This window comes from Aquila chrysaetos, chromosome 25 (assembly GCF_900496995.4).
Source record: "Aquila chrysaetos chrysaetos chromosome 25, bAquChr1.4, whole genome shotgun sequence".
NCBI classification, from domain to species: domain Eukaryota; kingdom Metazoa; phylum Chordata; class Aves; order Accipitriformes; family Accipitridae; genus Aquila; species Aquila chrysaetos.
In genome coordinates this window covers 4,893,137-4,919,887 of record NC_044028.1, presented here as the reverse complement: position 1 = coordinate 4,919,887, position 26,751 = coordinate 4,893,137, and the positions used below count along the sequence as shown (strand labels likewise).

At 44.2% G+C, this 26,751-nt stretch overlaps 1 protein-coding gene across 7 annotated transcripts in view; it reads left to right on the top strand.

The window, feature by feature from the left end:
- Positions 1–26,751, top strand: part of SDK1 (sidekick cell adhesion molecule 1) — a 417,371-nt gene that overhangs the window by 373,386 nt on the left and 17,234 nt on the right. For all 7 annotated transcript variants that reach the window (XM_030001765.2, XM_030001768.2, XM_030001764.2 and 4 more), the window contains 6 exons: positions 10,333–10,448; positions 11,861–12,047; positions 12,856–12,993; positions 16,056–16,217; positions 17,430–17,555; positions 25,595–25,759. In XM_030001765.2, the coding sequence (XP_029857625.1) occupies positions 10,333–10,448; positions 11,861–12,047; positions 12,856–12,993; positions 16,056–16,217; positions 17,430–17,555; positions 25,595–25,759 (894 nt within the window). The remainder of the gene's footprint in view (positions 1–10,332; positions 10,449–11,860; positions 12,048–12,855; positions 12,994–16,055; positions 16,218–17,429; positions 17,556–25,594; positions 25,760–26,751) is intronic.

Sequence of the window (26,751 nt, the reverse complement as noted above, 5' to 3'; positions counted from 1 at the left end):
TGCTGTGTGGAGAAGTCCCCTGTGCCTCCTTGTTAACAGCCTACAAGAGGAATGACAACATTTCAACGCATTAGAGCTGGCAGCTTCAATCAGTCTGCTGTGGCCCCCTTGGCTGTTTTCTCCTATCCGTTTGGGACACGCGGGCCGTGTCTCTCGGTGAGTGACTGTGGGGATGCAGAGAGGGAGCACGTCGCTACTGGCACAGCTAGAACAGGGTGGGCATTTCCATCCCCGACGCCACCGGAGAGGAGAGGAGAGAAGGAGTATTGGGGCCATTTCACATTGCAGTAGTCTAAAACCTGTCAGCCTAGGGATGGTATCTTTCTCTTGATAAACAAAATGGGATGGAGGGAAGCTATTGGAAAATAGTATAATAAAGAAATTAGTGGTTTCACTTGCTCAAGCTTTAAACAAAGGGGTTGACCTTCCTTGGCACTTTAAAAGCTCTAAGCCTTTCAAATGTTAAAGTGTTTGCTTTTTAATTGTTGACACTTCCGAACATCAGCAAAAGGCTACTTTTGGGGGGTGGCAGGGTGTTTGAAACATTGATTTTCCTTTTCCCCTCCCCTTTAAATTCGAAGAATCTGCAGAGCTGTTCCAACATCATGCTCAATTGTGAATGAGCCTTACACACAGCCGTTCTGGGAATGCCCTGCTCCAGGAGTGGCACTGGGTTTCCATCCTGTCCCCGGTGTCTTTCTCTCTAAGGAAGGAGAAGTTCTCTGAGCTCGGAGTTAAAGATCCAAGCCGTGTTCTCTAACAGTGCACTAAAAGAGAATAAAGTCAGAGCAGAGCAAGAAATGGAAACTATAGGAAGATGGAGAGGGGAAAAAAGTGGTGAGACATTTCTTGTTTGGACTGGGAAGTAAACCTCTTTGCAGTTCCTCTTGCAGTGCTGGAAACCATTACGCCTGTATCCCAACAGCATTCCATTTCTGAGAGCAGGATCAGCCACTGGGTACATCCCGTCAGTATTTCTCGGTGGATTTTAAACTCCTCCAGACTCACTCTATGCACGGTTTCCACTTGGGGCTTGTCTGCAGCAAGTCCAATTTGGATTTGTTGTTCCCATCAATGCAGCTCCACTGGTGGTAATAGCAGTATAGATAGCACTCGGCTGCATTATCTAATCCTGCAGGGCTGTGACAGGATAGTAAAAAATAACAAACTAAAGTGTGCCTACATTAGAGCATTAGTCATTCCTTGTGTGTTTCTGGTATTGCTGCAATGCTGGGGAATTATGGATATGAATTTTCTATATAAACCTTGGCTCTCTTTCCTATTCAAACTGGCTACTCTTTTTTAAGGGTTGTTTTACGTTCTTAGACTATTTACAGATGAGCACAAAGGTTTCATAATTAAACTTCCAAATTTGGTAGCTTAGCTCAGTAGCTGCTCTTATAATGGTAAGACAGAAAGTAACTGTGCCAGTGTGTGTCTATGGAAGAAGTGTCCTTAATGTCAACATGTCAAAAAGACATCCCTGCAGCTCTCTGGAGACTGAAATCTAATGTCAAGGCAGAAGGAAGCAAAGTCTAAGTGAGAGTCGTACTGCTGTCAAAGCAAGTTATTCTACCATATAGGAAAAGGAATTTTAAGAGAATGCACTGGAAAGCAGTGTCCAGATTGAGACATAGATTTGATGGGCTTATTTGACATCTTTAATTCTCCATTGGCAATCCAGAAGCTCCCTAAAATGATTTGCAATGTTTTCATGCTGCAAGTAAAAGCTGAATGCGCGCCTCATTAACAGCTCATTAAGTTGTTAATATTGGTCATAAGCAGCCTTTGGTACAGCACAATGCTTTATACAGTGCGGCAGCTCCTGCTTAGCTCTAGTGTAATTGCCTCTTTTTATCACGTCTCAATGTAGGAAAGATGGTTTTGTCCAAGCAAAAATATCATCAGTTTTTGATCAACTGTGCTTGTTTATCTCTGCCTCGGGTGTGGGTGGCGTTGGGCTGCAATTGCCATGCGACATTTTGCTCAGATGATGAACTTCCATCTCAAAAACCCAACAATTTGATGTCGATTTTCAGTACTGACTGTAGCCTGAGACCGACAGACTCTCCGTACTCAAATTCATCATCAGGACTCCTGTCTTTGTTCTGTAGTTGGTGCAAGCAGCAGTGGGAGTGGTAGGACAAATTAGCTGTTCTGCTGCAGTGTTATATGTCCTGTGAAGAACCGAGTGCAGGGACATCCCTGCACAGTACACAGAGGGCAGAGGGATGAGAAGCCTGATCGTGTATGCAAAGCCTTACAGAACTAACAGCAGAGCTACTCCATTAAAAGCAAAGGAATTAACCTTCCTTTCAAAAACATGAGCCATCAGTAGTAAAGTAAAATGGACCATAAATTGCACTGGTAAAGAAGCGGGGAAGCCCTGGCTGATAACTCGTATTCAAGCAGACACGGGCTGGAGTTTGAGTATTTTTGACTAAAGGGTTATATTTGCAGCCAAATTTCTATTTCCTCTAATTGTGCAGTCCTGCTCCGCTTGTTTTCAGTCATCCTGGGATATGTGAGCAAAATGTTGTAAGTATTTTCATATGGGTCTCAACTCCCGTGGCTTTGCCTCCTCTGTACGGCTTTGCTGTGAAGCCAGCTGTAGAGAAACACAGTTGGTTTTCTTTTCTGACATCTGTTTGCTGTATCCATCGTCAATCATGGAACTGGAGGCATTTCAGGTTGCCTGTTGTAGACTGAAAACAAAAAAGTTGCCATTTTTTCCTATGAAATATGAATTAGCAATATTCTAAACTATTTTGGCCACAGCGATCCAGACACTGAGATGATATGGGGGTATAGGACCACAGTGATGAATTCAGGGATGCTAGGACTGCAAAACAAACACCAAAAGAGAAGACTCTCACTCAGAGTGGAGAAAATGTAAATTTAATCTCTCTCTCCCCAGGAGCACAAGATCACAGTCCTCCATGGGCTCCCTGGGGTTCCCTGACCATTGCAATCTGTAAATCCTAAATTAATCCCTCATGGGGGTCAGCTACCCAGACTTGCATTAAAGCCACAGCAAAAGGTTATCGCAGTGGCAGATCTCACCTGCTCAGTTTGACTTTTTTCTGATACGGCTTTTAACATTTGGTATATGGCAAACCCAGTGGAGATTCACCCTAATTATTTGATACGCTCTCTTGACTTTAGTGGAGCATAAGGAGTTGTCGGTGCTTATTAGGCTTTAGTAGGTGCTGCCGTTACTGTTAGTGAACATTAAGTGGATGCTTTTGTCAGCTGCCATGAACTTGTGGTATTATGACATTAGAGTGTGGGATTAACAAATTATAGTTAGTGGAACATGACTATAAATGGAGGAGGAGGAGTCTTGGGAACCAGAGAACATGGGGAAATAGTCTGAAGTAGGTAATTTTGCCTCTGTCTAACAGGTAGACTTTTTCAAGAGAGTTGAGAGCGGTACTTTCCCACCTGGTACTGTTCCCGCTCCTCCCGGTGCACATGAGGGAGCATCAAACACTCAGCAGTTCTTCACCATCCTTTGCACCCTTGAACACCCTTCACTACCTCCTGAGGGGTCAATCCTGCACTCATCAGAGCTGACGCTGCTCTCAGTTACACAACTTTCACACTGGGTTAGCTCTACTAGCTTTAGCAGAGCTAATCCTAATTTGCATTGATGTAAGTGAGAGGGGATTTTAGCTTGTAGGTTTACGCCTGTATGTTTGTTTGCGCATACCTAATGCTTGTCAGACTCTTGCTGTTCCTGCTCGTGGGTCCGTCTCTGCTGAGTGATGGGCTGCCTGCCTGCGTCTGATCATATCCTTGTTGACACAAAAGAAATAGAGGAAAAAACTCATTTTATTATTTTCCCCCTTCCTGTTTTAACCACCTGTATGCCCTTTCCAGAGGCAGTCTGACAGTTCTGTAAGGGCTTTTTACTTTTGGGCCAGGCGCTCTCAGTCCATTGATGGATAATCTCCGTATGCAATGTGATAGCCTGTTTTAGGTTTGTATTAGCTAAGTAGAACTGTGGGCTTCAGCAAAAGAAAAGCATGTAGTCTTTGTTTGCAGGTTCTAAGTATTTTGGAGTACCGCTTTGTGAGATTCGCCTCGGTTGTAGGCATTGTAATGAGATCACGGTAACCTTTTCTGCGTCACTCGGATCGAGTCGGCCCCATGAAAATCCTGGATTGCACAAGGCTCACTGGAAAATCTGAACCCCGTATTAAAAGATTAGTAATCACAGCAACACTGTTTTCGCCACCACTGGAAGAGATGGTGAGGGACAGGATGAGAATTACTTCTGCTTGAGTCACTTGCCAGTTTATGAAGGTTCTTCATGAATAAGTCATATCCGTGGAGGTTTCCTCAGAACATGATTGACTCCTCAGTTCAAAAAAATGGCATCGGCAGATAACCTCCTAGAGTCTGGGTCCATGGAAAGGATACTCCATTTCTAGTCCTTGTTTCATATCAATGTTTTTCCAATATGCGCAGTGAATGTCACCTCTCCCTCTTTCCTCCCTCCCCTCCGCCTCCCCCCCATATCTCTGCAGATGCCGAAGACATGCCTAGCCAACGCTGGGAAGCTTCCCAGTGCTAAGCAAAGAAGCTGGGGATGTTACATTTGGGTATCATTTGCAGCTGCTCTTATTTATGCTTTTTCATGACTTTAATATCCTTAAAAATTTGATGTGGCAATACACAGCTACTGTACGAAGTGTAGTATATATGGAGGAGACAAAGTGTTTGCCCTCCCAGATAACATGGCACAGAGTGAAGCAATTGTGAGTGTGCTAGATTCCCAAAGTCCCCGTCCTGACAGCTATTCTCTTTCTCCTCTCCACCCCTTCTTCTCCACCAAGGTAGGTTTGTCTGTTTATCTTTCTATTTTTGCATCAATTAGATTGTGCTCCCTCTTTATCAGTGTTCATGAGGGTGAGAGAGATGTCGTTCAAGTTCTTCTTGTATTGACTTCCACTGGTCTCTTGTACAGTAGGAAATATTTCAATTTCTCTTACACTGGCCTATACAACCACGTAAATCAACATATATATCAACATCCCCGAAAAAGGGTTATTTCCTACTAAAACCTGGCTTTTCCAGCTGCTTTAACCTCTTCCCCCACCCAGTAGCAGGTTGGGCTTCTCAAAGATGGGAGAGACCAGATAGCTCCTTTCCTGAGACTCGTTTCAAGTCGCAGGGTGACACAAGCCTGACGAAGTTAAGAACTGGCAGAGCGCTAGGTTTTGGTGCCAGATTGTCATGTCTGAATAAGAGGGTAGGAGCACTCGGGTCCAATGTTAGGAAATGGAGTTGCGTTTGAGGGAATAAGACCTACATACAACGGATGCGGATGCCAGTCTTATTGCATCTGAAATACATCTGAGTAACCCCAGAAAGTGCAGTCTTTGGAAAAAGCGCATACTTCCATCACAAACATAGCCTAGCTTAAAACAGCCAGAAATTGGTGGGAAACATCTTTTACATTCTAAATATAGCTTGTGCTGCTTTGTCACAGCGGAAAGCAGCTTCGCAGTAGCTGTTTTTGAAGCACAATTAACTAATTGTTATTGAACTAATCAGCATCGCTCACGCAGCATTCCTGATGGCACAGAGGTACTGCTGCACCAGGGAAGCGTTCCTCTCTCCCACCTCTCTTTCGCAGACACTGTAAGAAAATGGCCAATAAACACTCAACACTTTTCTCTCATGCTGCTTTTCCTTGGTGGAAGGAGTGACTGCAAACATCCGCAGATACGCCTTTTTGTTCTTTCTTGGGAGGTACCATCCCTGCATTCCTTCTCTAAGCCCATACTGCTAGAAAACCCCTTGCGTTTCGCTTTACCCATTCTGCAGATCAGTCTCGCTGTTTTATCTGGTGACCTTCTGTTTGTTTTGTTGTGTTTGGCTTTTATAATCCACTTAACTGTTGCTTATCTATGCCATAACTTGAGGGCAGTGGCTGTGACAGAAGAAGAAACAATCTGTTCTCCAGGGCACTGCAGGGACAGAACTTCAATACGGCGAGGATGGTTTAGGCTAAAAAACGAAAAAAAAAAAAAAAAAAAGGCAGCAGAAAGCTGAGAGTTATTTTAAGAGTTATTAAAATAGGGATACACTGGCAGAGTTTGTGTGGGGACGGCAGGGAAATCTGGAAAGAGGTCAGTGATCAAGATTACACAAACATCTGACCAGCCAAGCTGATCCCGGCATGACGCAGGAGGATGGCTTGTCTGAGCCCTCTCCAAATCCTTTCCAGCTCTGTTTTCCATGACTGTGTGTGCCAGGAACCAGTGTGTAAACTTTGGAGGTGCTGCATGTGCATGCTTTCATTGTCAGCACATGCTACATTGAATATTGCTGTGTCTTCTCTCTTGTTGTTACTCACTAGGTAGGTAAGATTACAGCTGATATCAGAACATGCTGCAACCACCCCTCCATTATAATGTGTAGACATACAGATTAGAGGCTTTTTAGGCCTGGAGCCATTTCTTTGTTCTGTGTTTATGCAACACATTGTGCAATGAGATTCTGGCCTCTAGGTGCTAACACCAAAATGCAAATATATTGATTACTAGGGAATAAAAGCAAGCATGTTCACAAAAGCATGCTTTGATGAACTGGGGGGGAAATGCTTGCTAGATAGAAAAGGATCAGAGGTCTTTACAAAACAGAAATTTGCTTGGGATTGCTTGGAACTGTGGGATCAAGCTGATGCACAGAAAATCTTCAGTCTCTTTCACTGCATTTTTCTCCTCATTTTTTGCCTGCACGTTTATTTAAATAGCATGAGTGTCAGGGAATCTTGTCCCAGACTTGTCTGTGAATTTCCTGACATAATACTGGCATTACAGAAACAATTAGAAAATCAGCAGAGGAGAAATCCTTTGCTACCCAGAAATTGGAGCAGATGTAAGAGCAGCAAGGAATGGTTCATAAAAACAGTTATTAAGTTTACGCAATGAATCACAAGGATTTGTAGCCTACCTGTACTACAGAGCATCGTGGCAACTGTCACTGAGAAAAGGAATAGTAGTTGCGTATTGATGAAAAGCTCTCGGTGCCACACAGCCCAGAGAGCAAATATCCCAAGCAAGCAGCAAGAAAAGCTGAGGTGAGCCTTCTGCAGTGCACGGAGCTCCGGTGCGGGCAGGCCACTGGGGATTTTAAGCACCTTCTCTTTAAAGGTTGTAAGCATTTGCAAGCTCAAATTGACTGCAGTGTGAGCAGAGGCTGTTCAGTACGACTGGAAAATGAGGGCAGTGATATGTTTAAATGTGGATTTAGATGTGTAACTTTATTCATGGGCTCATTTTGACACTCTCACTGCACTTCCAGATAGATTTGTTGTCTTTACATGATCCTGCCAGCATCATCCCTGTCCATAGTTGTTATTTTTTTACTAATTACTATACAACCTGCTCAGCCTTTCTCCTTAGTTTTGACTGAGAGTTTCAAGGAGACAATCTCGAAGGTGAACAGAAATCAGATGAGAAAAGAAATGTTTACACATATCTGCATGAGATTCCAAGGCAGGATACGTGCACAGAATTAGACTTCCTGAATACATACTTTTTTTTTCAGGGAAAGTGAAATGCTTTCCACCTGCCAAGAGCTGAGTTTGGACCCTCAGGGGTCTGTGTCGCTCCTCCTATAGTTGGTAATGTCACTAACACCTACAGCAGCGTGAGGTATGCAGCTTTAACCTTGCTTTTTATGTATGCGTGATTTCAACAGCCGTGAAAAAATTGAGAGCTCAGTAATCTTGAACTCTGCATTCTTAGAAGGTAAAAGGCTTTTGAATTCACCTTTTAAATGTGCCTGCTTTTATTGGTACAGCCTGTCCATACATTCAGTGAATGGTTTGGGGTTTCAAACAGGTAGAGTCTTTAGGGATGTGTTTCCTTCTTTTTAAAGTATTTCATTTCACCCTTAATGTAACGTGCTGTCTGCACAGAGCCACATCAAGCGTCAGCAGCACTTTTCTGCTGTCCCTTGCTGTCAACAAGAAATCTGTGCTTAGAAGAGGAGGGGCACATCAGCCTTTGAAAGTTGAACAGAGGGACAGACTCACAGGGCACAAAACCAAACAATTTGCATCTCTGGAGGCTCTTGGGTAGTGAAGAGAAATGTCTTTTTCTACATTGTCTTTTTTTTTTTTTTTTCCCTCCCATCAAATTTTCCACCGCCCTGCCAGCAAAAGTGCAGCTCCAGCAGCAAGGGTGTCAGTGGAGAATGATCACTGGCAGTTTTTAACCATTGTGTTTCTTAGACGTGCTCTAAAAAGGGTTTGAGGAAAAGCGGTGTTTTTCTGGCAGCAGGCTCTTCTAATGGTCCCATCTCGGAAGCGGCAATTGTTGCAGGCTGGCACATGGGATCCAAAGAAAAATGCCATTGTAGGTACTGCTTCAGAGCTGGGTATTGAGAGCACGTTGAAGCTGTCAGCTCAGGACAGACAGTAGTGTCACTACCTAGAAAGAAAACACATCGCTAAAGTGATCCATTTTCTTCTGTGATTGTACATATTCCCGTTTCCCTGAGCTTGTCATCATCTGCAAATCTCCGAGATGTATTTTCAGGTTTGTACTGTGTGATCAGTTTGGCCTCGCACTCTGATGCGTGCTGTGAAAGTCTCAAAATCTTGAGATTTTTGGTCCTTAACAGAACGCTGCTGCGTTGCGCTGAACGCAGGCAGCCGGCTGGCTAGCTGCTCCCTTCGCTCCTCCGCAAAGCGCAGAAGACAGGGCAGCAATTAGACGAGTGCACCCCTGCGAACAAGCTGTATTTTACTGATGGTCATTGTCACCTCGTGCATTCGCTACATCCAGCTGAAAAGGAAACAACAAAAAAATATCATAAACAAATAGTTTTAACTGAGCACTGGGATAAAGGCTATTTTCAATTTTGCCTTTCACATTTTAATTGTACAGCAATAATTTTGCAATAGAGTTGCCGATGGCAAACATGCAAAAGACATTAACTTTATTTATGTTTTGGATTATTAATGTGGCTGTTAAAATTCCTCCAGTTAGTTTTGATTGAATTGTTTTTTTGTGCGATTCTGTCGTTTAATGGAGCGGTAAATAAGAATTTCTGATAATGAGCCCAAGCATCTGTCACAACAACCTGGCGCTGGTTATTAACATTTCCATTAACGGCAGGGTGGGCAGTGATAATATGGAAACCACACAGTTAGAACAAAATAAATAGTTGGTGTCAGGCTGAGTGGGTGTTAATTACTATTTTATTTTATAACTCTGGGGGGAGGGAGTATTGGTAGAAAAGTGTGACTTATGAAGGTCATTCCCTCTAAAGAAAGAAGTCTCGCGAGGAACAGATAACCGGGGCTATCTAACTCGAGTAGGGAATGTTTTATCACTTCTATTTATGGCCCATAAAGGGGCAGAGAGAAAAGAGGCAGCTTTCTCAGGCGGTCTGGGTGAAGGCTATGGCACCATGAACACGGAGAAAGGAGAAGCGTACCCTTTGCCCTGCCTTTCTCTTCCTACTTCTGGAGTTTGAACAGGACACGCTTCAGCACCTTTTCTGTAAACAGAACATGTGCTGTTTTGTTAAGACCTGCTGGAGGCAGAGACAGCAGGTCAGGAAAACAGACCGTCCTTGCTAGCTGCTGGGGAAGAAAATCCACCTGCACCAAGTTGGATCCTGACAAAGGGAAGGATGGTGTGACCCAGGTGCACTCAAGGATTACTTTTCTAGCACAGCACAATGCAAAGAAAATGCCAAGAGGGCCAGCATGTGTATGTGAAGGTATAATCAAAGCAGAGCTAACGAGTAGCAAACTAAAAAGTCATTTTGTCACACATTAAATAATCGTTGAGTCGATTAGCATCTGAATGGTGTTGAAGGTAATTTTAGATAGTATTTTGGCCCTAAGTCTTGGAGCCTTGCGAGCAGGCTGTTAGAAAGACTGTCTGCTGAGTGGGGGGCCAGGCTGACGGCGGCAAAGGGGCTGCCTTGCTCCCGGTGACTTTCAGGAGGGGTCGATCAGGAGCGCGGTGTCACAGCCAAAGGCAAGCCCCCAAAGTTACCGTAGAACGAAGACAAAATTCTCCTTTCTTTTCCAAAGCTGCTGGCGGGCTTGAGTTGATTCAGTGTCTAACCCGGTCTGTGCAGGAGAGAACGCAACCATCTCCGGAGGCTCGGCGGCTCCGCGGTCCACGCGTGCTGAGCCTTCCCGGTGACACAGATACCTCCAGGGCTGACTCTGGTAGCTGACTCGGGGCGTAAACGGAGTCTGTCCTGGGTCCTTCCGCAACTGGCAAATTGCAACCTGGATATGAACTAGTTCTGCTTGTCACTATTAATTCTTCTGTTCTCCTTTCTCTCTAGCACCAGCGCTGGCCCCCCAGAACATCCAAGTAAACTCCCTTTCTGCAAGCCAGCTGGAGCTCACCTGGGACCCCCCTCCTGCCGACAGCCAAAATGGGAACATCCAAGGCTACAAGGCAATTCTCCTCTTTCTACTGGATTCATTTATCTTGTTTGGCGCTGCTATTACTTGTGAGATAGCTCTACAAACTACTGTTGCCCTCACTGCGTAAGGCAAATTAAAAGAGCGCTCAGACTGCAGTACGGAAACGGCACTAAGTCCCAAAACCAAAAGAAAGAGAATGACATGAGGGGGAGGAAAAGTGTGTTGCTATTTGTGGAGGAGAGCATGGGGAAACAGGGTATGCAGATAAGGAGGCAGCTCCACTTATGCAGGCAACATAATCTGCTCTAAAAAGCAACAGACACACAAGAGCTAGGGGCAAGAAATGTATTCAAGAAAATTAACTGAGCTTTCTATCTATCAAATGTTGCAAGCCATTACGAAAAGCAGAACTTTCTCCAAGCTAGAAGCCTGGGCCAGGTCAGATTTCGGAAGAATTATTTCCTTAACTTTAACAGAATTAAATCACGGTATTAATTGCATTTGGTTCATAGGAGATGAGCATGTTGCAGAGGCATGATGTTTAGCTTCTCCAGCATGAGAATGGACCCTCAGAGAGTGGAAATGGGCAAGTCTACAAACACTGGAGCTTGGCTTGGGTTCAGTGTCTGGCTCTGCCTCCCTCCATGAATTTAGGTCCATAAGCAAAGAAAAGCCAAGCCAACGTGAATAATCTGGCATCCCTTCTTGGCAGTAACAAGCATCCTTATATATCAATTCATGTTCTTTTCCTTTTGTATGTATATAGATGGCTCCAACAGCTTGGCTTGTAGAGCCAAGGTGGAGTCTTGCCTTGGCTCATTCTCTCAACTTTCTGGCTTGCTTTGGCCTGCTGTATCACTCTCCCTGCCAGGCCTGTCCAATAAGTAGGGCTGGCACCACTTTTCCTCTTGGAAACGACTTCTCCAAAGCCTAATTTTATGGCATCAGGATACAAATTATGTAAGGGAAGAATGGGGAAAAGTACCTCAAGGAACTTTAGGGAAAGTCTTTATTACCTTCTTCAGGAAGGCATTTGCTTAGCTGTCCTGTGAACACAACTGGTGACACTGTTGTGCGCAAGCAGAGGTGAATTATGGAGCATCGTATCAGGATGCCAGTGCTGACAGGCAGCTAGCATTTCAGGGAGAATTTAAAAACTGACCTCTCGTTGCTGAACTCTGGCAGCTTATATCTGCTGTCATTAGGCCATATTCTTCAGCCTGTGCTCTATTTTTGAGTGATATACTCAGCTGCATGGTCACTGGACTCAGGGGAATTTGCCAAAGGAAAAGAAAAGATTGGGCACATGGTGAAAAGCATTAGTATCCCATTTAACGGAGTCATCCAGAGCAAGACCGCACCATCTTCCTCATCTGTTACAGCTGCAATGCCCAGATATTTTCTAGGTGTAGCATATACTAAAACATTTCACTGTCCCAACAGATTTATTACTGGGAGAGCGACATCCAAAATGACACGGAGAAAGTGAAGGTCCTTTTCCTCCCGGAGACGACCGTCCGGCTCAAAAACCTGACCAGCCACACGCAGTACATGGTCTGCATCTCCGCTTTCAACGCAGCCGGGGATGGCCCCAGGAGCAGCCCCTCGCAGGGCAGGACGCACCAGGCGGGTACGGGACCGTCGTCTTGTCTCAAAGCACAGACTTGGCGATGACCAGCATGTAACTGGACAGTGGCTAAGGGAAACGGGTGGACGCAGGAGGGCACTGGTGTTTAGATTTAGCTTTCGGATGGGTCATTACCTTGTAATAGTCTCGGAGGGGAAAAGAGGGATCAAGTAAGGGAGCGATACAGCAGAAATGAGAATGGGCTGGCAGAAGGACCAGTCCTTTCACAAGCTGATCTGGACGGAAATTGTCTGTGGGTCTGTTTCTGGCCTCTGCTATCACATCTGAAAATCTGAAGGAACTCATCTCCAGTGCCTGGGAATTGCCCAAAGAGTCCTGTGGGAGAATTACTGTGCTTTTTATAATTCCTCCTTTTTTTTTTTTTTTTTTTTTTTTTTTTTAAAGCTGAATCAGCAGCCACCTGGTCAGACTGAGCTGTCTCTGTGCTGGACGTGACCGCGGTGGGAGCGCTCCAGCACAGGGCGAAGGCAATGCCCTTGTCGGTGGCTATGAAGAAGAGGTGTGCGCTGGGGCTGTGTGCTCACGTTGGCACCCTTCTGAGGGTCTTTCCCTCCTGTGTCCGATCTCTGTGCTTGTTTTTGAGGTTCAGCTTTGCAGCTGAGTGGCTGCTTTTTTTAGGACAGGCTGGGTTTCTCATTGATTACAGGACATTTGGATACAATTGAAAAATCCCATTCTCAGCTTGTTTCCTTTAGATTTAGGCTGGGCAAATAAACCAATGTTTTATAATATATATGTATATCAGATTGACTACTCCTACTGCAATTCAATCTATTTGTAATCCTTTCAGCACCCAGCGCTCCCAGCTTTTTGGCGTTCTCTGAAATCACTTGCACTACACTCAATGTGTCTTGGGGTGAGCCGACAGCAGCAAATGGAGTCCTGCAGGGTTATCGAGTAGTCTATGAACCTTTGGCTCCCGTCCAGGGTAAGAAAGATCTCCGATCATACATATTCATGGGGAAATGATAGAAAAGTACTGTAGTATCTTTTATGTCTGCCCAATTTCCTACTTGCTCTCTGCTGTTTTCCAAGAGAAGCCAGGTGGCAGAGGGTAAGTAAAACAATTCCGCTTTTGCCAAAACTGTTCAGTAAACTATAATATTGTGGAATATCGCTTTTGTCTGTCCTCTTTCATTTTCTTGCACAAACTATATTCTGTGTGATTTGAAAAGTCATTTTATGGCCATCGTTACCTGGTATGGGCAAAGAGGAAACTCAGCCTGAGAGTGCCTGATTGTCTCCCTGCGTTGCACTTTGAAATTGCTGAGTAGGCTCTATCCCAGAATAGTCGTCAGACACATTTGTGTCGCTTATCACATCATGTGTCACTTCTGTTATCGCAAAGATTGCCCGGGCATCAAATGTGCTAGTCGTCACTGGTACCACTGCCGCTTTTGACAAGGGAGAATTACTGTGATAGAAATTTAGTTGTGTCTGTTTACGTGGAGTTTTCAAGCAGCATCTTTAACCCAGCACTAGGTTTAAGCTAGACCACAACAATGTGGTGGCCACAAATGTTTCATTAATTTGCCAGAACAGCAGCAGAGAAGGATTTGGCAATTTCTCTGAAAACAAATGTAAATTCATTCCAAAAGTGAATTAGAAAAGATAACAAAGTTTGTGGATGGTCTTATTAATATTTTTATATTCCTGGTAGATCGCCAATAGTTCAATAGGATGTCCAACTTTGGCAGTGTGACAGTAGGGAGAGTAATTTCAGCCATCGCCAATCCATTTTAAACTCTTTTTGAAAGAAATAAGGATATCAATCACTCGTATTTCTTCTTCTTTAAGGACTAAAGATCTATATTGTCTGAATATCCATGTCTTATGCACTGAGAAAGTTATATTCAGGAATGAAAACATGAGAATAAAAGCACTTTCAACCTTTACGGCTGGCAGGTCTGAGCACAAAGAGCTAATGCAGAAAGCTTTTCTAATTCTGACCAAGAACTGTGCACGGGGTATGCAGGAGGTTCAGGCTGTTTGGGCATTTCCTGTCTTTTATTCATTCCTACACAATGTTTAAGAATACATTTTTGCCCTGAAAATATGGAAGTGTCAGATCATGTTTTCTCTGCATGCATTTGACTTAACATCCTCAGAATCTTTGTTTTCTTTTCTCCTCTTCCCCACCTCTGCTTGTGCTATCTCTGACTCCAGTTTGTCCCTCCCTCCCCTGTAGAAGATTTTGATGTGAGCAGAGAGGTTATGGAAGGCTTTTCCTCAGATTCTAAATTTTTGCCTAAATTTATTTTCCAGTTTCTACCCATTTGCTCTCGTGCCAACATTTTTCTTTCAGCAAACCTGTTTATTCTCCCGCCATGGTAAGTAACGCCTCCCTCGATGCCATCGTTTTCCTCCGTTAGAAAAGCCGTGCTCCTTTGTTTAGAGAGCGAGGTAAAGCCGAACTCATTTGAAGATGGAGCACGTAACGGTGCTGAATGGTTCTTCCAGCCCCAGGTCTCACATTCCTCCATCCCAGCGCTACAGTGCAACAACGTGGATGGACCAGACCCCCCAGAGCTTTTTTCCTGCATCTTTTGACTTTTCACCCATTCGTGATTTTCAGCTGAGTGTCCTCGCTGTTGTGACGCCTCCTGCCTTCCTACTCACAAGCCTGCTTAAAACCTGCGCGTTTTGCGAAACTTTCTATCAGCGATCTGTTCTTTAGCACAGTCTTCTCCCTGTTTGACCTTTTATTGTTTAAGCTTTACAATGTTATGTTTTACACAATAATAGACAACGAAATTGCCCTGGAGCCTTTTTTAACAGTTCCTTTTTTTTGGAGCATACCTTCAAAATGACAAATGCTTCCTGATTTGTCTCAGAGAAATGAAATAGTACACCTAGGGAAGGAGGGAGCACTTTTACTGCTTCCTCGTTAACCAAGGAAAGATTCCCTGAGTTATAAATTGTATCTGGGAGAAAACTTTGAACAGAAATTGCTTGGACATTATTCTTTATTTAACTGATAAAAACTGAAAGCACCATCTTGATTTGCATAAAATAAGCCTCTGGATTGAAAAACATCTTCCTTCTGCATTTTTCTGGAAAGAGAAACTAGCAAGCAGCCTTCTCTAGTGGGAAAAACATTCTCCCACTTCCTATCTTCTTGGTTTGAAATGTGTTATGTATGTGTACAGAACCAGAAAAATGCCAAAAGGACTCTGTAAACTTGAACTTTCTGTTCTGTAGAATATTTTATAAATCAAATCCTTTCCGTTGACTGACTTTTAGAAAATTCCAGTGAAAACTAGATTTTTTTTGTTCTCAAAGCATTCATTGCCGCTCTGCCCTTTATGCAGCATTGAGAACCTGAACGTGAAACTAGCTATGAACCTTGATGAAGGAAATAGCACTGATTTTTAATTCATCCATGTAAGAAAAATTCTTAGAGAGCGAGAAGAGTGAAATACAGGTCGTGACTTCAGCCTTGTCCAAGCTAATAGTGCTTTGATTGCATCCCCTATTGCAGTGGCATTTGTACCCACAAGTTACCTGTGAGATACGCATCTTTCATTCTGCATTCACTTGGTGATGGTGGAAATGACAGGACGAGATGAAAGGAAAGAACCTGGCCCTTGTTTCCTCCTCCAGGCAATGTTGCAGGTTACTTGGCAAAGAAACAGTGGAGAAATGCTTGCATAGGAAGCAATCTGCAACATGCAGTCCTCTTCGTTTACCTCCTCCTTTCTTCCCAGAGTAATTAGTGAAGTTGCGTGTAGTCTCTTGGTAATTTCCCAGTTGTGTTGTAAGGTTTTTTTTCTTGTCAGTACCCACTTATCAAGCTTAAACTCTAATTATACTTATCAGTGCTGAAAATTGGCTATTATCACTACTTAAACTCCTGCTAATTGTAAGAAATACTTTCTTAGCAAACTGTTAGATAATTTTACTTACCATCTAGATGTAATAAGCTCCACTTGATTTCTTTTTTTGCATTGCAACCTTCTCTTATGTTTTTTATCTGCGTGGCTCTTCCAGGGGTGAGTAAGGTGGTCACCGTGGACATTAAAGGGAACTGGCAACGCTGGTTGAAGGTCCGAGATCTCACCAAGGGCATGACCTATTTATTCAGAGTGCAAGCCCGAACCATCGCCTATGGACCTGAACTGCAAGCCAATGTCACAGCTGGGCCAGCAGAAGGTAAGTGGAACCATAAAAGCATGTCACAAGCCAGATCAGTTATACAAACACGGTCCAACAGCGGGGAATAATGCACTCAGGGCTTCACATGAATTTCCAAGCCAAGGAGAAGCTGAGTCACAGGAGCTCAGGACATGATTCAGTGGGTTTCGCAACTGCTCATGAAAAACATGTTTCCTTTTTTCCTGAAATCTAGAAGTCTGATGTGAATAAACAAAACAGCGTGAATAAATAATAACACAAATGGGCTAGCCAGGGATTTCAATGCTGCAGCCTGACAGCGCGGTGCATAATTCTGACTGTACTGCTATGCAGTGGAGTCAGAACTGGAATAACTCTGCCAAAACCAGCAGAGGTTCCTGGATGTAAAGCCAGAAAGAATTTACAATTATTCTCTCCCGACACTTTGGCTCATGCAGAGGGAGAGGTCTGTGAATTTCCTGATATGTCAAGAGGAGCTACAGGCTGAACAGCAGCTTGGTTCAGCGTGTGTACCAGAAGAGTTTGCTTTCTTATTTGATCAGTGATTTTCATAAACAGATAATCTAACAAGGTAAATGCCCTCCAATGATACAAGCCTGTCCAGTAAATCACAGAACATCAATGCAATGGTCACGTTTCTGATTTTTGCTTCTTTTCCAGCTCAGGGAAATATGCGCCCCCCTCTATCAGAGCAACGTCTGGCAATTCCACTCTTCTGGGTGCCAGCAACATTTCATTTTGTCACCGTACCCTCTGTAGCCATTATCTGGCACAGCAGCACTGTGACTCCACAGTTTAACTCTCATGTCCCACCACAGACAGTATAAAGCAGGAATCCTCTCTAACGTGGCCGTGGCATCTTCCCAAGCAAATGGGCGGGCAGCTGTCCCCACGCACCTCTCCCTGAAACTTGGAGACTGGTTTCACCTCTGAAGTCAGAAACAGCAGGGGCAATGTGCAAATGCTGCAGATATGCTCATGGTTAAAATGAGAGGGTTTTTTCTCTTTCCTTCTTAACACAGTTATCTATAAAACCCAGCCATTGGCATGTAACTGCTGGTACTAGAACCAGTGAAAAATTTAGGTCAATAGCCCATTGAACTGGTTTGTGTTGCGTATATATCGACTAATACTTCTAGATATTTTTTTTCCCCTATATCAGTAGAGAAAATGAAGAATACTGCAGTCTGTGATACCACCACCATTTGCTATTCTCGTTTCATCCTTTAGGGTCTCCTGGCTCTCCTCAGGAAATTCTGGTGACAAAATCTGCTTCTGGCCTGACACTGCAATGGACTGAGGGAGATTCAGGAGAAAAACCCACAACTGGCTACATTATAGAGGCACGACCCTCAGGTAAGCCATGGGAAACCAGAGGTTGACATCATGAGTTCCCTTCCTTTTTCAGTCCACGCTGAAAAACAGATAATATCCCATCCCACAGTGGAGAGATCGTTTGTCATCCCAGTAAGGTACGGGGATTTTGTGAGAGAACGCTGTTGCCAGGCAGTATTAAACCATTGCTGGTTTATTATGTGGTTTAGCAGATTTGCTCCTGTTTAGGAATAGTCACAGAAAATTGCCCTGAGTGCTCTGGCTTTCACTGTGCTACATCACTGGTAAATCATCCAACTGATGAGCTAATATAGTTAATAATTAAAACTCACTTAAAGGCTTACAGCATCTTTCATGCACAAGGACTAATAAGTACTTGCAAGCTGTATTTTGAGGACTGCAGATAGAAATCTGTCCTCTTCTGCAGCAGAACACAGCAGCTAATTACTGTTTTACTGTTAATAATAATAGGTCCAGGACTTTAGCACTGCATACACATTGCTTTCCCCATTTGTTCTTGTGTTCTGCAGGCAGGGCATTAGGGGGGGAAAAGGAATCCCCTCATCACCACAGTTTTTCTTGGTGCTTTCCCAGAACTCCTTTGCTTCTGGGATTTGCATTTTACTGAAGCTGCTCTCCGCTTTTTCCAGAGTATTTCCCCAATTGGACAAGGACATTTTGAAAGTAGCTGTATGCTCCAGCCTGTTTGCAGCCTCTCCCAGCTTGGTACCCCTTGCAAATTGAATAAGCGCACACTTTCTGGCAACCAAGTCATTAAGAAAAACCAGTGAATGCTGCCAGACCCCTGTGTAATCTCACTTGATAATTTCCCTCCGCTCTGACAGTGAATGTTGATCACCATTCGCTGAGTACACTTTTCCAGCTGGTGATGCATCTACCAGATACTTGTTTCACGTAGGCCATGTTTGAATGTCACGATGTCAAAAGCTTTGCTGAAGTCAGGATAGATGATGTCTGCTCTTTCTCCTCTATTGACAAGGTCTGCTACCCTGTCACAGAAGGAAATTAGACATGATTTATACTTGACATATCCATGTTGGCTGCTTGTTCTTTCCTTTTTTACTTCTAGGTGCTTGCACATTGCTTGATTATATATTGATTAAATGAATGCTTATCTGTTTGATTATATAAAGGATCCTGACTGTTTCTTGTATATATCTTGAATGTAAGGTTGCGTTGAAAACCCATGGTTTTAATTAAGTTTAACCAGGCCAGTAACAAAATTATTGCCTGCATTTCTGTGGTCATCACTGAAGATGCAGATTTCCAAACCTGCATCTGATAGAATTTGCTCTGTAGTGAGGATCTGCTGTGACCCTGAAACTTCTTCCTCATTTCTGTCATTTAACTTGACAATTGTTTTCAAAACAAAGTGAAGGAAAATGTGTACCTTCTCAAAGTACTGGAGTTTCTCAGAGAGATCAAGGGGTTTTTTTTAATTAGAGGCATGACACTGCCGTGCTTCTGTTTCCCTTAGGTCAGCTTATTGATTTCTGCCCTTATTTCTTCATAGGTAAAAAATTTCCTGTCTTATTTTGAACAGCATTGTTTAGATAGCAAGTTAAACCAAAACTGTTCATCGAAGTTCACTTGCCAGCTTACGTTTCCCCAAACAGGGTGTTTTGAGTTAAGAGTATTTTAGGGGCAAACCTGCAGCCCATGTACAGATTGTCTGCAAGCTGGAAATTCAACTCGTGTACATGGTGACATTGCAAACTCATCTGATGTTCCTGGGCTTGTCTTACCGTTGGATGTGAACAAACATTTTCCAGTTCATGGCTAAGGATGTAGGATTTGTGGCCCACTCTTTTTGAGTAGGAAGAAAATAGTCCCTCCAAGGCAAGTCTGAGCTGCATTAACCCTGGGTCACTTCTGCTGGCCCCACTCCACTGATCCTGGAAACACACAGAAGAGGTCTTATTCTCCTGCTCTTGCAACCTGACTGTTGAGGCATTTAATTCCTCTTCAGATTATTTTAATCCTATTCATGCTGCTGTAGCAAATGAACTAGGCATTTGTATGCTGGATTCTCATCCTTCGTTCTGGTTGCAGCTGTAGGAAGCGTGAAATGTGATCCAGGAGAGGAGACAGACTAATTGGAACGTTTGCTTATTTCACCCAAGCGTCGGCTTCCTTTCTGTGCCGCTTTTCTTCCTCATCTCTGCACGGAGGAGTTTGAAATCTGAATTACGAGCTTAACAAAAGCAGGGAACTAATTCCTCCTGTCAGGGCTGGTCATTCAGAGTAGGTTCTGTTTTAATATCATCCTAAGAATTTGCTTTTGCACGTTGATTTATATGGGTAGTAGAGCGTGGATTGGAGCAACCTTTGTTTTTAAGGAGTTGTTGTCCAAGAGAAGAGCAGTTGACTTGTGCCCTTCACATAAAATCAAGGAAGGAAAAGATATATTCATCCTTCTGAGATCAAAAAAGGGGCATTGAACAGACAGATGAAAAGCTTTAGCTTGTTGCCAATATTTAAATGCAATACCACTACCTTAGTGTTTCACATCTCAAGTGTCATCTATTATAGGCCTCATTACCCCAAACGTTAAATGCTGTATCATCTCATTTTCCCTGCTGTAGCTCCCTGCCAAGACTCTTCCATCAGAGCAGGAGGGTGGCTTTCTGTCAGAAATGGCAAACCCTACCCCCTTTTGTCACTTCCCTTTGAAATTTTCGGTGCCCTGCTGTGTCTCCCAGGGCTCCGGCTGCCCTGCTGGGTTTAGCAATGGTGGCAGCAGGCAGCTGAGATTGTTCATTTGATCTCCCTGTTTCTCTCCCGGATTTATGGAAGGTGACCAGGCTGGCTACCTCCTCTGCATTTTTAATATACTCAGACACAGGGATGGAGCAGGCAAGCCAATATTTTTTCCAGAGTGATCTGTGCTAGAGGAAGACATTACAGAAACAGAAGAGTTTTTCTTTTCCTTCAACTTCTCTGTCCCCAGAGAAATGGATTCCAGTTTAGCTCCTTGTGCATTACAAGAAATGCAATTAAGCAGCCTCTGTCACTGCCGTCGTAAGCACTCCCTAGACATCAACTAGGCTGGCTAAGGAACGGGCATTACATCGTGTCCTCAGTTTCTACGTGCAGAGGAGAAGACAGAAACGGCACAGCGATGATAAGGTTCCCAGTGCCGTCAGAAGGAGTGGAGAGGCTGGTTTCACCCCTTTTTCCCCAGCGCCATGCCACATCCAAGGCTCCCTTCTCTGGACTGTGCTTCAGTGGCGGGCGCGCGGCCTGTAACGTACTAAGCCGTCTCACACAGACCTCCTTTCCCAGTTATCCCCTATCTACAAAGGAGGTTTTTCTGCATAACGCCCCGGGGATCCACGCTGCCAGGAGTGCATGTGGATATGTAACTGCCAGCATGAGACTTTCATGCGTGTGTGGGCCTGCTTCAGTCATCTTCAGCTGCAGGGCGGCCGGGTAGGTGTTTGGTCAATCTGCTTCATGGCTTGTGTCACCTCAGGAAAAGCCTCCGACCCCAATCAAGTTGATGAACGTTTCCTCTTCTGCTTCCTTTCCCCATCGTGCATTTTGGATTTTGTTTGTTTGCTTTTCCCAAGCAGGGGATGACTTAAGCCCAGTGGGAGAGAATTGCATCTTAACATGCTTCCAACAACAATATTTCTAGCACTCTGGCTGGCGTGAATGGGCCGGTTAAACTTGGATCAGCCACAAATCATGAGCTTAGGATATAGACAAGTCAGGAAAGTGTTTTCTTTTGCTCCCCTGTATGATCAGTTCCATGAAGGCAGCAGACTTTTTGGGGAAGAACCCATCTACTTGGAGTGGGGATTTTCCTTCCCATAAATGCTGGTTTTCGCTTCCCGCACCCCGAGGGCAGATCTCACTTTAGTTTCCTTTCTGGTGTCTTGAGTAATGTTTTTATGTTTTCCTCCTTTTCTATTTATTTTTAAACAAATGAGGGAGCGCAGTGTCAAACATGGACACAAACCAGCAAAAGTCAGTAAATTCAAAGTGAAGGGTGCAGCTGCATTGCCGGCATCTGCCATGGGGCCTTTGGTTCACTTCTGCTCACGAACAACATGCCGAGGCTGACAGTTTGTCAGCCTTCACTTCCCATTCTTGTCCTTTCACTAGTTTGCATGATAATCCAGCCCTTTGCCTCTGACAAATATGACCACATTTTAATTTTGTCCTCCACGGGAGGAACACTACTCGTGTTCAGCCGATCCGTAACTCTCAGCAGCTTCTCCCCTCATAAACCTCCTAATGTGTAATTAGGAGAAAGTTTTACGGCGCGACTCTCCTCTCACTCCAAGAGGGGAAGGCTGGTATTTAAGACCCAAATAACTGACAGCTTTCCATCTCCCCAGCCGCAGCGCGGCAGTTGTTTGTTAGTGGCCTGAGTTAGCAAAGCCGGGAGCCTTCGTTACTGACTGACAGTTTTATTCAGCGTGGAGACCCCAATTAATTGCCTGTGAAACCAGGCTAGCCTGGGGGTGCTGTGCATGGCTGCAGCCTCCAGTGCTGCTCCTCACTGACACAGCATGGCCGGGAGGGTGGCCGGACCAGGCTGGACATCATTTTAGGTCGGAGGTGGCTTCACCTTCCCCTGTCATTCAGATCTTCTCCCCACGCATGTGCCTCGGTCCCAAACTGGACGGAGAAGTCAAGGCTGGGGGATAAAGATCAAATCTCACGTCAGCTGGGGCAGGTGAAGCGTTTATAGGAAAGGGAAGCAAAGAAAAAATTTTTTTGAGGAGCCCTCCCTTTTTCATCAGATGTTTAGGCCTTTTTTAAAAGGCTGAGTGCCCCGTGAAAGGCGATACGAAATGAAGAAAGGGACAGCTGTTACTGAAAGAAAATTTTGCGGGAGTCCGGTGTTGCAAACTTCGCTTTTCTCGATGGTTTCTATGAGTTAATACCCAGTTGGTAGCCCAACCACGGCATGTGCATCTTTCCTCCCTAAACTGGGTGGAAGATACTGTGTACAGTGTACTAATGATTTTCTACTGAACTTAAAGGCCAATCTTTGCTGCCACAGGTGACCTTCTAACGAATTCTCTTTCAGCTGAACTTCTAACATTTAGAGCAAACCTAGTTTTGAGGGATGGGGGAAGAGATGCCATGAATGAATTCACAAGCGTGTGTTCAATATTTAATCTCAAAGTTCACCACTGAAATAAAATGCTTTTTTAGTTTGGATATATCTGATTGTGATCTCTGTCTACAAAGAGGGGCCTGAATAGTCCATATGGAGACAAGGTAAATTAATTGAGGCTCTGGAATTAAAAACCTTGTTGGCCAGGACTTGGGGAGCCACAGCCTGTCCTGTGCATAGCATTGATTTGGGGTCACCAGTGGGGGACACATAAGGATGTCCCCCTTTCCAGGCTGCCACCGTGCAGATTTCTGACCACTGTAGCTGCATCAGCACCTCGCTGGGATCCCAAAGATCACATGCTGGGTCCCGCCTTGGCCAAACCCTGTTTCCTACCCCAGAAAAGAAAGTCTGGGCAAAGATTCTTTCAATGAGTGAAAGGGAGGTGGGCCAGAGAAGATATGGCCACCAGCCAGAGCATCTCTTGAGTCCCTGCGAGACGAGAATCCCTCTGAAGAAACCTCCACCAGCAGCCTTTGCTGCCCCACACCATTGCTACCATAGCCAAGGGGACAGAGAGGTGGAAATGTAATGCTGACTTCTCAAGGGTAGTTATCCCAACTTACTGCAAGCTTTACAGAGTGGTTAAATTTACGCTTCTTGGTCTGTTGGATATTCTGCACTGTGCACCCTGATAGGTTTGAGAAAATGAGAAAGTGCATGTGTGAACAGTTGTGTTTGTTGCAATGAGTGTTGAACATTCATTTTTATTGTTGCCTTTTCTTCCCCCATTTAAGTGGCTTTCAATGCAAATAAATTGCTTTTCAGACAATTCACCATGGGCTCAAATTCTCTTATTGCTGTTTACAAATGTGTTTGTGAAAGCTCAGGCAATTCTAGCAATTATGCCAATATTTTATATGCATCTTCCTAGTATTGGTGGTTGCAACAATGTAACTTTGAGAGTGCATCCCTGGCTCCACCCTCTTCTGAGAAACCAAATCCCAAACTCCCTTTTTATTACACTGTAAGTTTACGTGGTAGAAATAATCTAGCCTTCTATTGCTCTGTAAAAGGGAAGTCAATATTTTATCTCTTGTTTTATAGCCATTGTAATATCCAACTAATACATAACAATGGTACATTATGATAACTTCATTATACTCTGATCATGCGGGTGAATAATGTCTTGGTCTGAATTTTAAGCATGACAGAAAAATTACCTATTTTTATTGTTCTTTGGTATTTCTCAAATGTAGCTGGAACAATAATGTTTCAGCCTGCTTTTTGCATCCACTGAGACTGCCAATCCTCATGATCAGAAAAGATGTAGTTTGGGGGTTGTTAGTCATTGTGTGTGTTGCTAGACGTGCAGCACGGTACAAATTACCGAGCCAATATTTACTGATGCCAAAGTTAAAACATTCACATGGAAATGCACCTGCAGTGTTAATCAATCCATCTTTGCTGCTATTCTCTGTTGCACAGAAGTAGGCTAAGGGCCAAATTTTGCTCTGTTACACCAGCACAATTCTGGAATCGCCGCGGTGACTCCAATTAGTTTACACTCAGGTAGATGCAAAGCAAATGAGAACAGATTCCTGCCTTCCATTGCAGCAGCGGAACAAGTCGCTGAGGGTAGTGCTGCTGGCTCCTGCTTTATTGTTACCTCGATAACACCTCAAGCTACAGAAGTCGTGCTGATGCTCAAATCTCACAGCGCAGAGGACTTTCTTTCAAAGCAGGCAGCTCCTGCGCTGGAGTCGTATCTATGCAGGGGTTACCATTGTATTCCCCTTGCTGTGGGACATGCAGAGAAAAATAGACATTGTTTGAACAGCTTTGATAACTAGAAGTAAAAGCCCCATGGGATTCTTGTGAGTTCAGATCTATAAGAGCTACGCTGGCTTAGGCTAGCTGAGAGTTTGGCCCCATGCGTAGACAGTAACTCCATTTTGTCAGCCAAGTGCTGGGCACCAGTTGTTACTGAAAAGCAGTCCGTTTAGATTAATGTTTGATTCCCGCACCCTAAATTGTTGTCTGATATTTTTAATTATTGTTGGTTTTGTTCTTACTGGTAACAGGATCCACCTTGTTGAAAGTTCTTTCCATTGCAGTCAAGTGAATATAAGGTGACGGGTTGGATCAGGGACCAGAACGGTGCCTAGTCAGGGTGCACATCAGGATCTATGTCAGTACGGCTGCTGAGAACTGGGAAGACCCTACTGAAACACTCTTACTGGAATGGCATTGTGTTTCTAAAAACTTTGAGACATTTATAATACAAACAAAAACTCATTCCCGTTTAAAGATGCATGGCACAGAAGCGGAGTGCCGGCTGTCCTGCTCTGCGGGCTGTGCCACGCTGTGGGCCAGCACATGCGAAGGACATATGGCTATTGATACTGTTAAAGCAAGCAGCACTCCAGTGACACCAGTCCACCAGGCACCAGTTCGTGCAAGGCCACGGTACCTCCTGCCAAGACCCAAATCTTACGTTAGTTTGCAAAGCCTAGCCTACGCGCTTTGATAGCGAAGTCAGTTTTGCCATGTAAAAAGCAGGCAAACCCTGTGCGATTAGGACTCATTAGTGTAGCAGGTTGCTTTGGGTTTACTTGCTCTGTCGAATAACGGGCATGCTGATGCGGTGACCTTACCTGATCAGGAGGGACCCAGATGGCTGGCAGCTGCTCTAGCCAGCTCAGGTCACTGTGGGTGCTGCTGCAGATTTTAGAGGAGAACTCTTCCATCTGGGCTGCTATAAGACCCCATCATGAATAAATGCCTTTACAGACGGGGTCCTGCAGGGCATTCTGACATTTGTGTGTATCGCTGAGCAGCCTTCAGGTAAGCATGTCCACTGCCTGTGGTTGAAACACGCAATTAATGGCAAGTTTTTTCAGTGAGCAGAAGAAAGCGCCGCTTCGCACAGTTCATGCCATTTCTTTCCTTGTTGCTTTCCTAGATGAAGGACTGTGGGATATGTTTGTGAAGGACATTCCTCGCAGTGCTACCTCCTACACAGTCGGCTTGGACAAACTCAAACAGGGTGTGACGTATGAATTTCGGGTGGTGGCTGTCAATGAATTTGGCTATGGAGAGCCAAGCGTTCCCTCTGTGGCAGTATCAGGTAATCATGGAATTTTTTTAAAATATCTTTTCCAATGGAATTTCTTGGGGCTGGGAGGAAAGAGGTGAAAAAAAACCCCACCCAGATTTTCTAGTTGCAACAAATAATCAAGGGCAGCTTGTTTTCATTTGTTTTAGGATAAAACCAGAGTAATATAGTGGTGAATCAAGACTTGCTATTACAGTATGCTTTACTCTCAAGAGGAAGAATGCATGTATGCCATTGTTAAGTTTGACAAAGAACCTTCTCAGAAATTTCATGAGTGTTTATGTGTAAAATCTCTTGCCCTAAGACTAATTTACACAGTCGACAATTTGTTTGCTTTTTCTCCTTTCCTAGTCTGTTGTTTTGTTTGCTCTGCTTCCTCCTTTTTTATCCAGCGTTCTCTGATAAAGATTTTCTGTGTTATTTTGTATTTAGCTCTCAAAAATATAAAAGTGTAGTTTCACAAAGTTGTTCCTGATATCCTCTGGGCTGGCAGTTCCAGTTGGTGAAGTTCTCAGGAGCTTCCCACCCTCCCTGCTTCCTTGTGCTTATTCCCAGTAAACAGAGCTACGGCTTCCAAAATCCCTTTGAGCAGCCCGGCACTCTGGTTTTCTGAAGGAACTTCAGTACCTTCAAAAGCAAATTCCATTCAGCTTGCCACGTCTGGGCAGCTCAAGTTCAATGGCTTGTTGTGAAGTGGAAGAGCTTGCCCTCGTGAAAGCTTTGCTCAGGTCCCCTCTTACCCTCGCAGGGACAGCTGTGCTCCAGGTTGCTTTTGAGCAATAGGTTTCATCCTTGCTTTGTCAGCAAAGACAGGCAAGAGGGATAATAGAACTTGATAAAGCGGCTTTGTGATTCGAAATTCTGGAGGTTCCTGAGAACCTGGCAATGCTCCAGTATCTGGAGTAGCTTTTATCTCTTTGCTTCTCCAGTGAAAAGCATAAACGCCATTCAACAGTTACCCAGCAGGCAAGAGTAGTAAATGCTGCTATCGCCATCACGGCTGC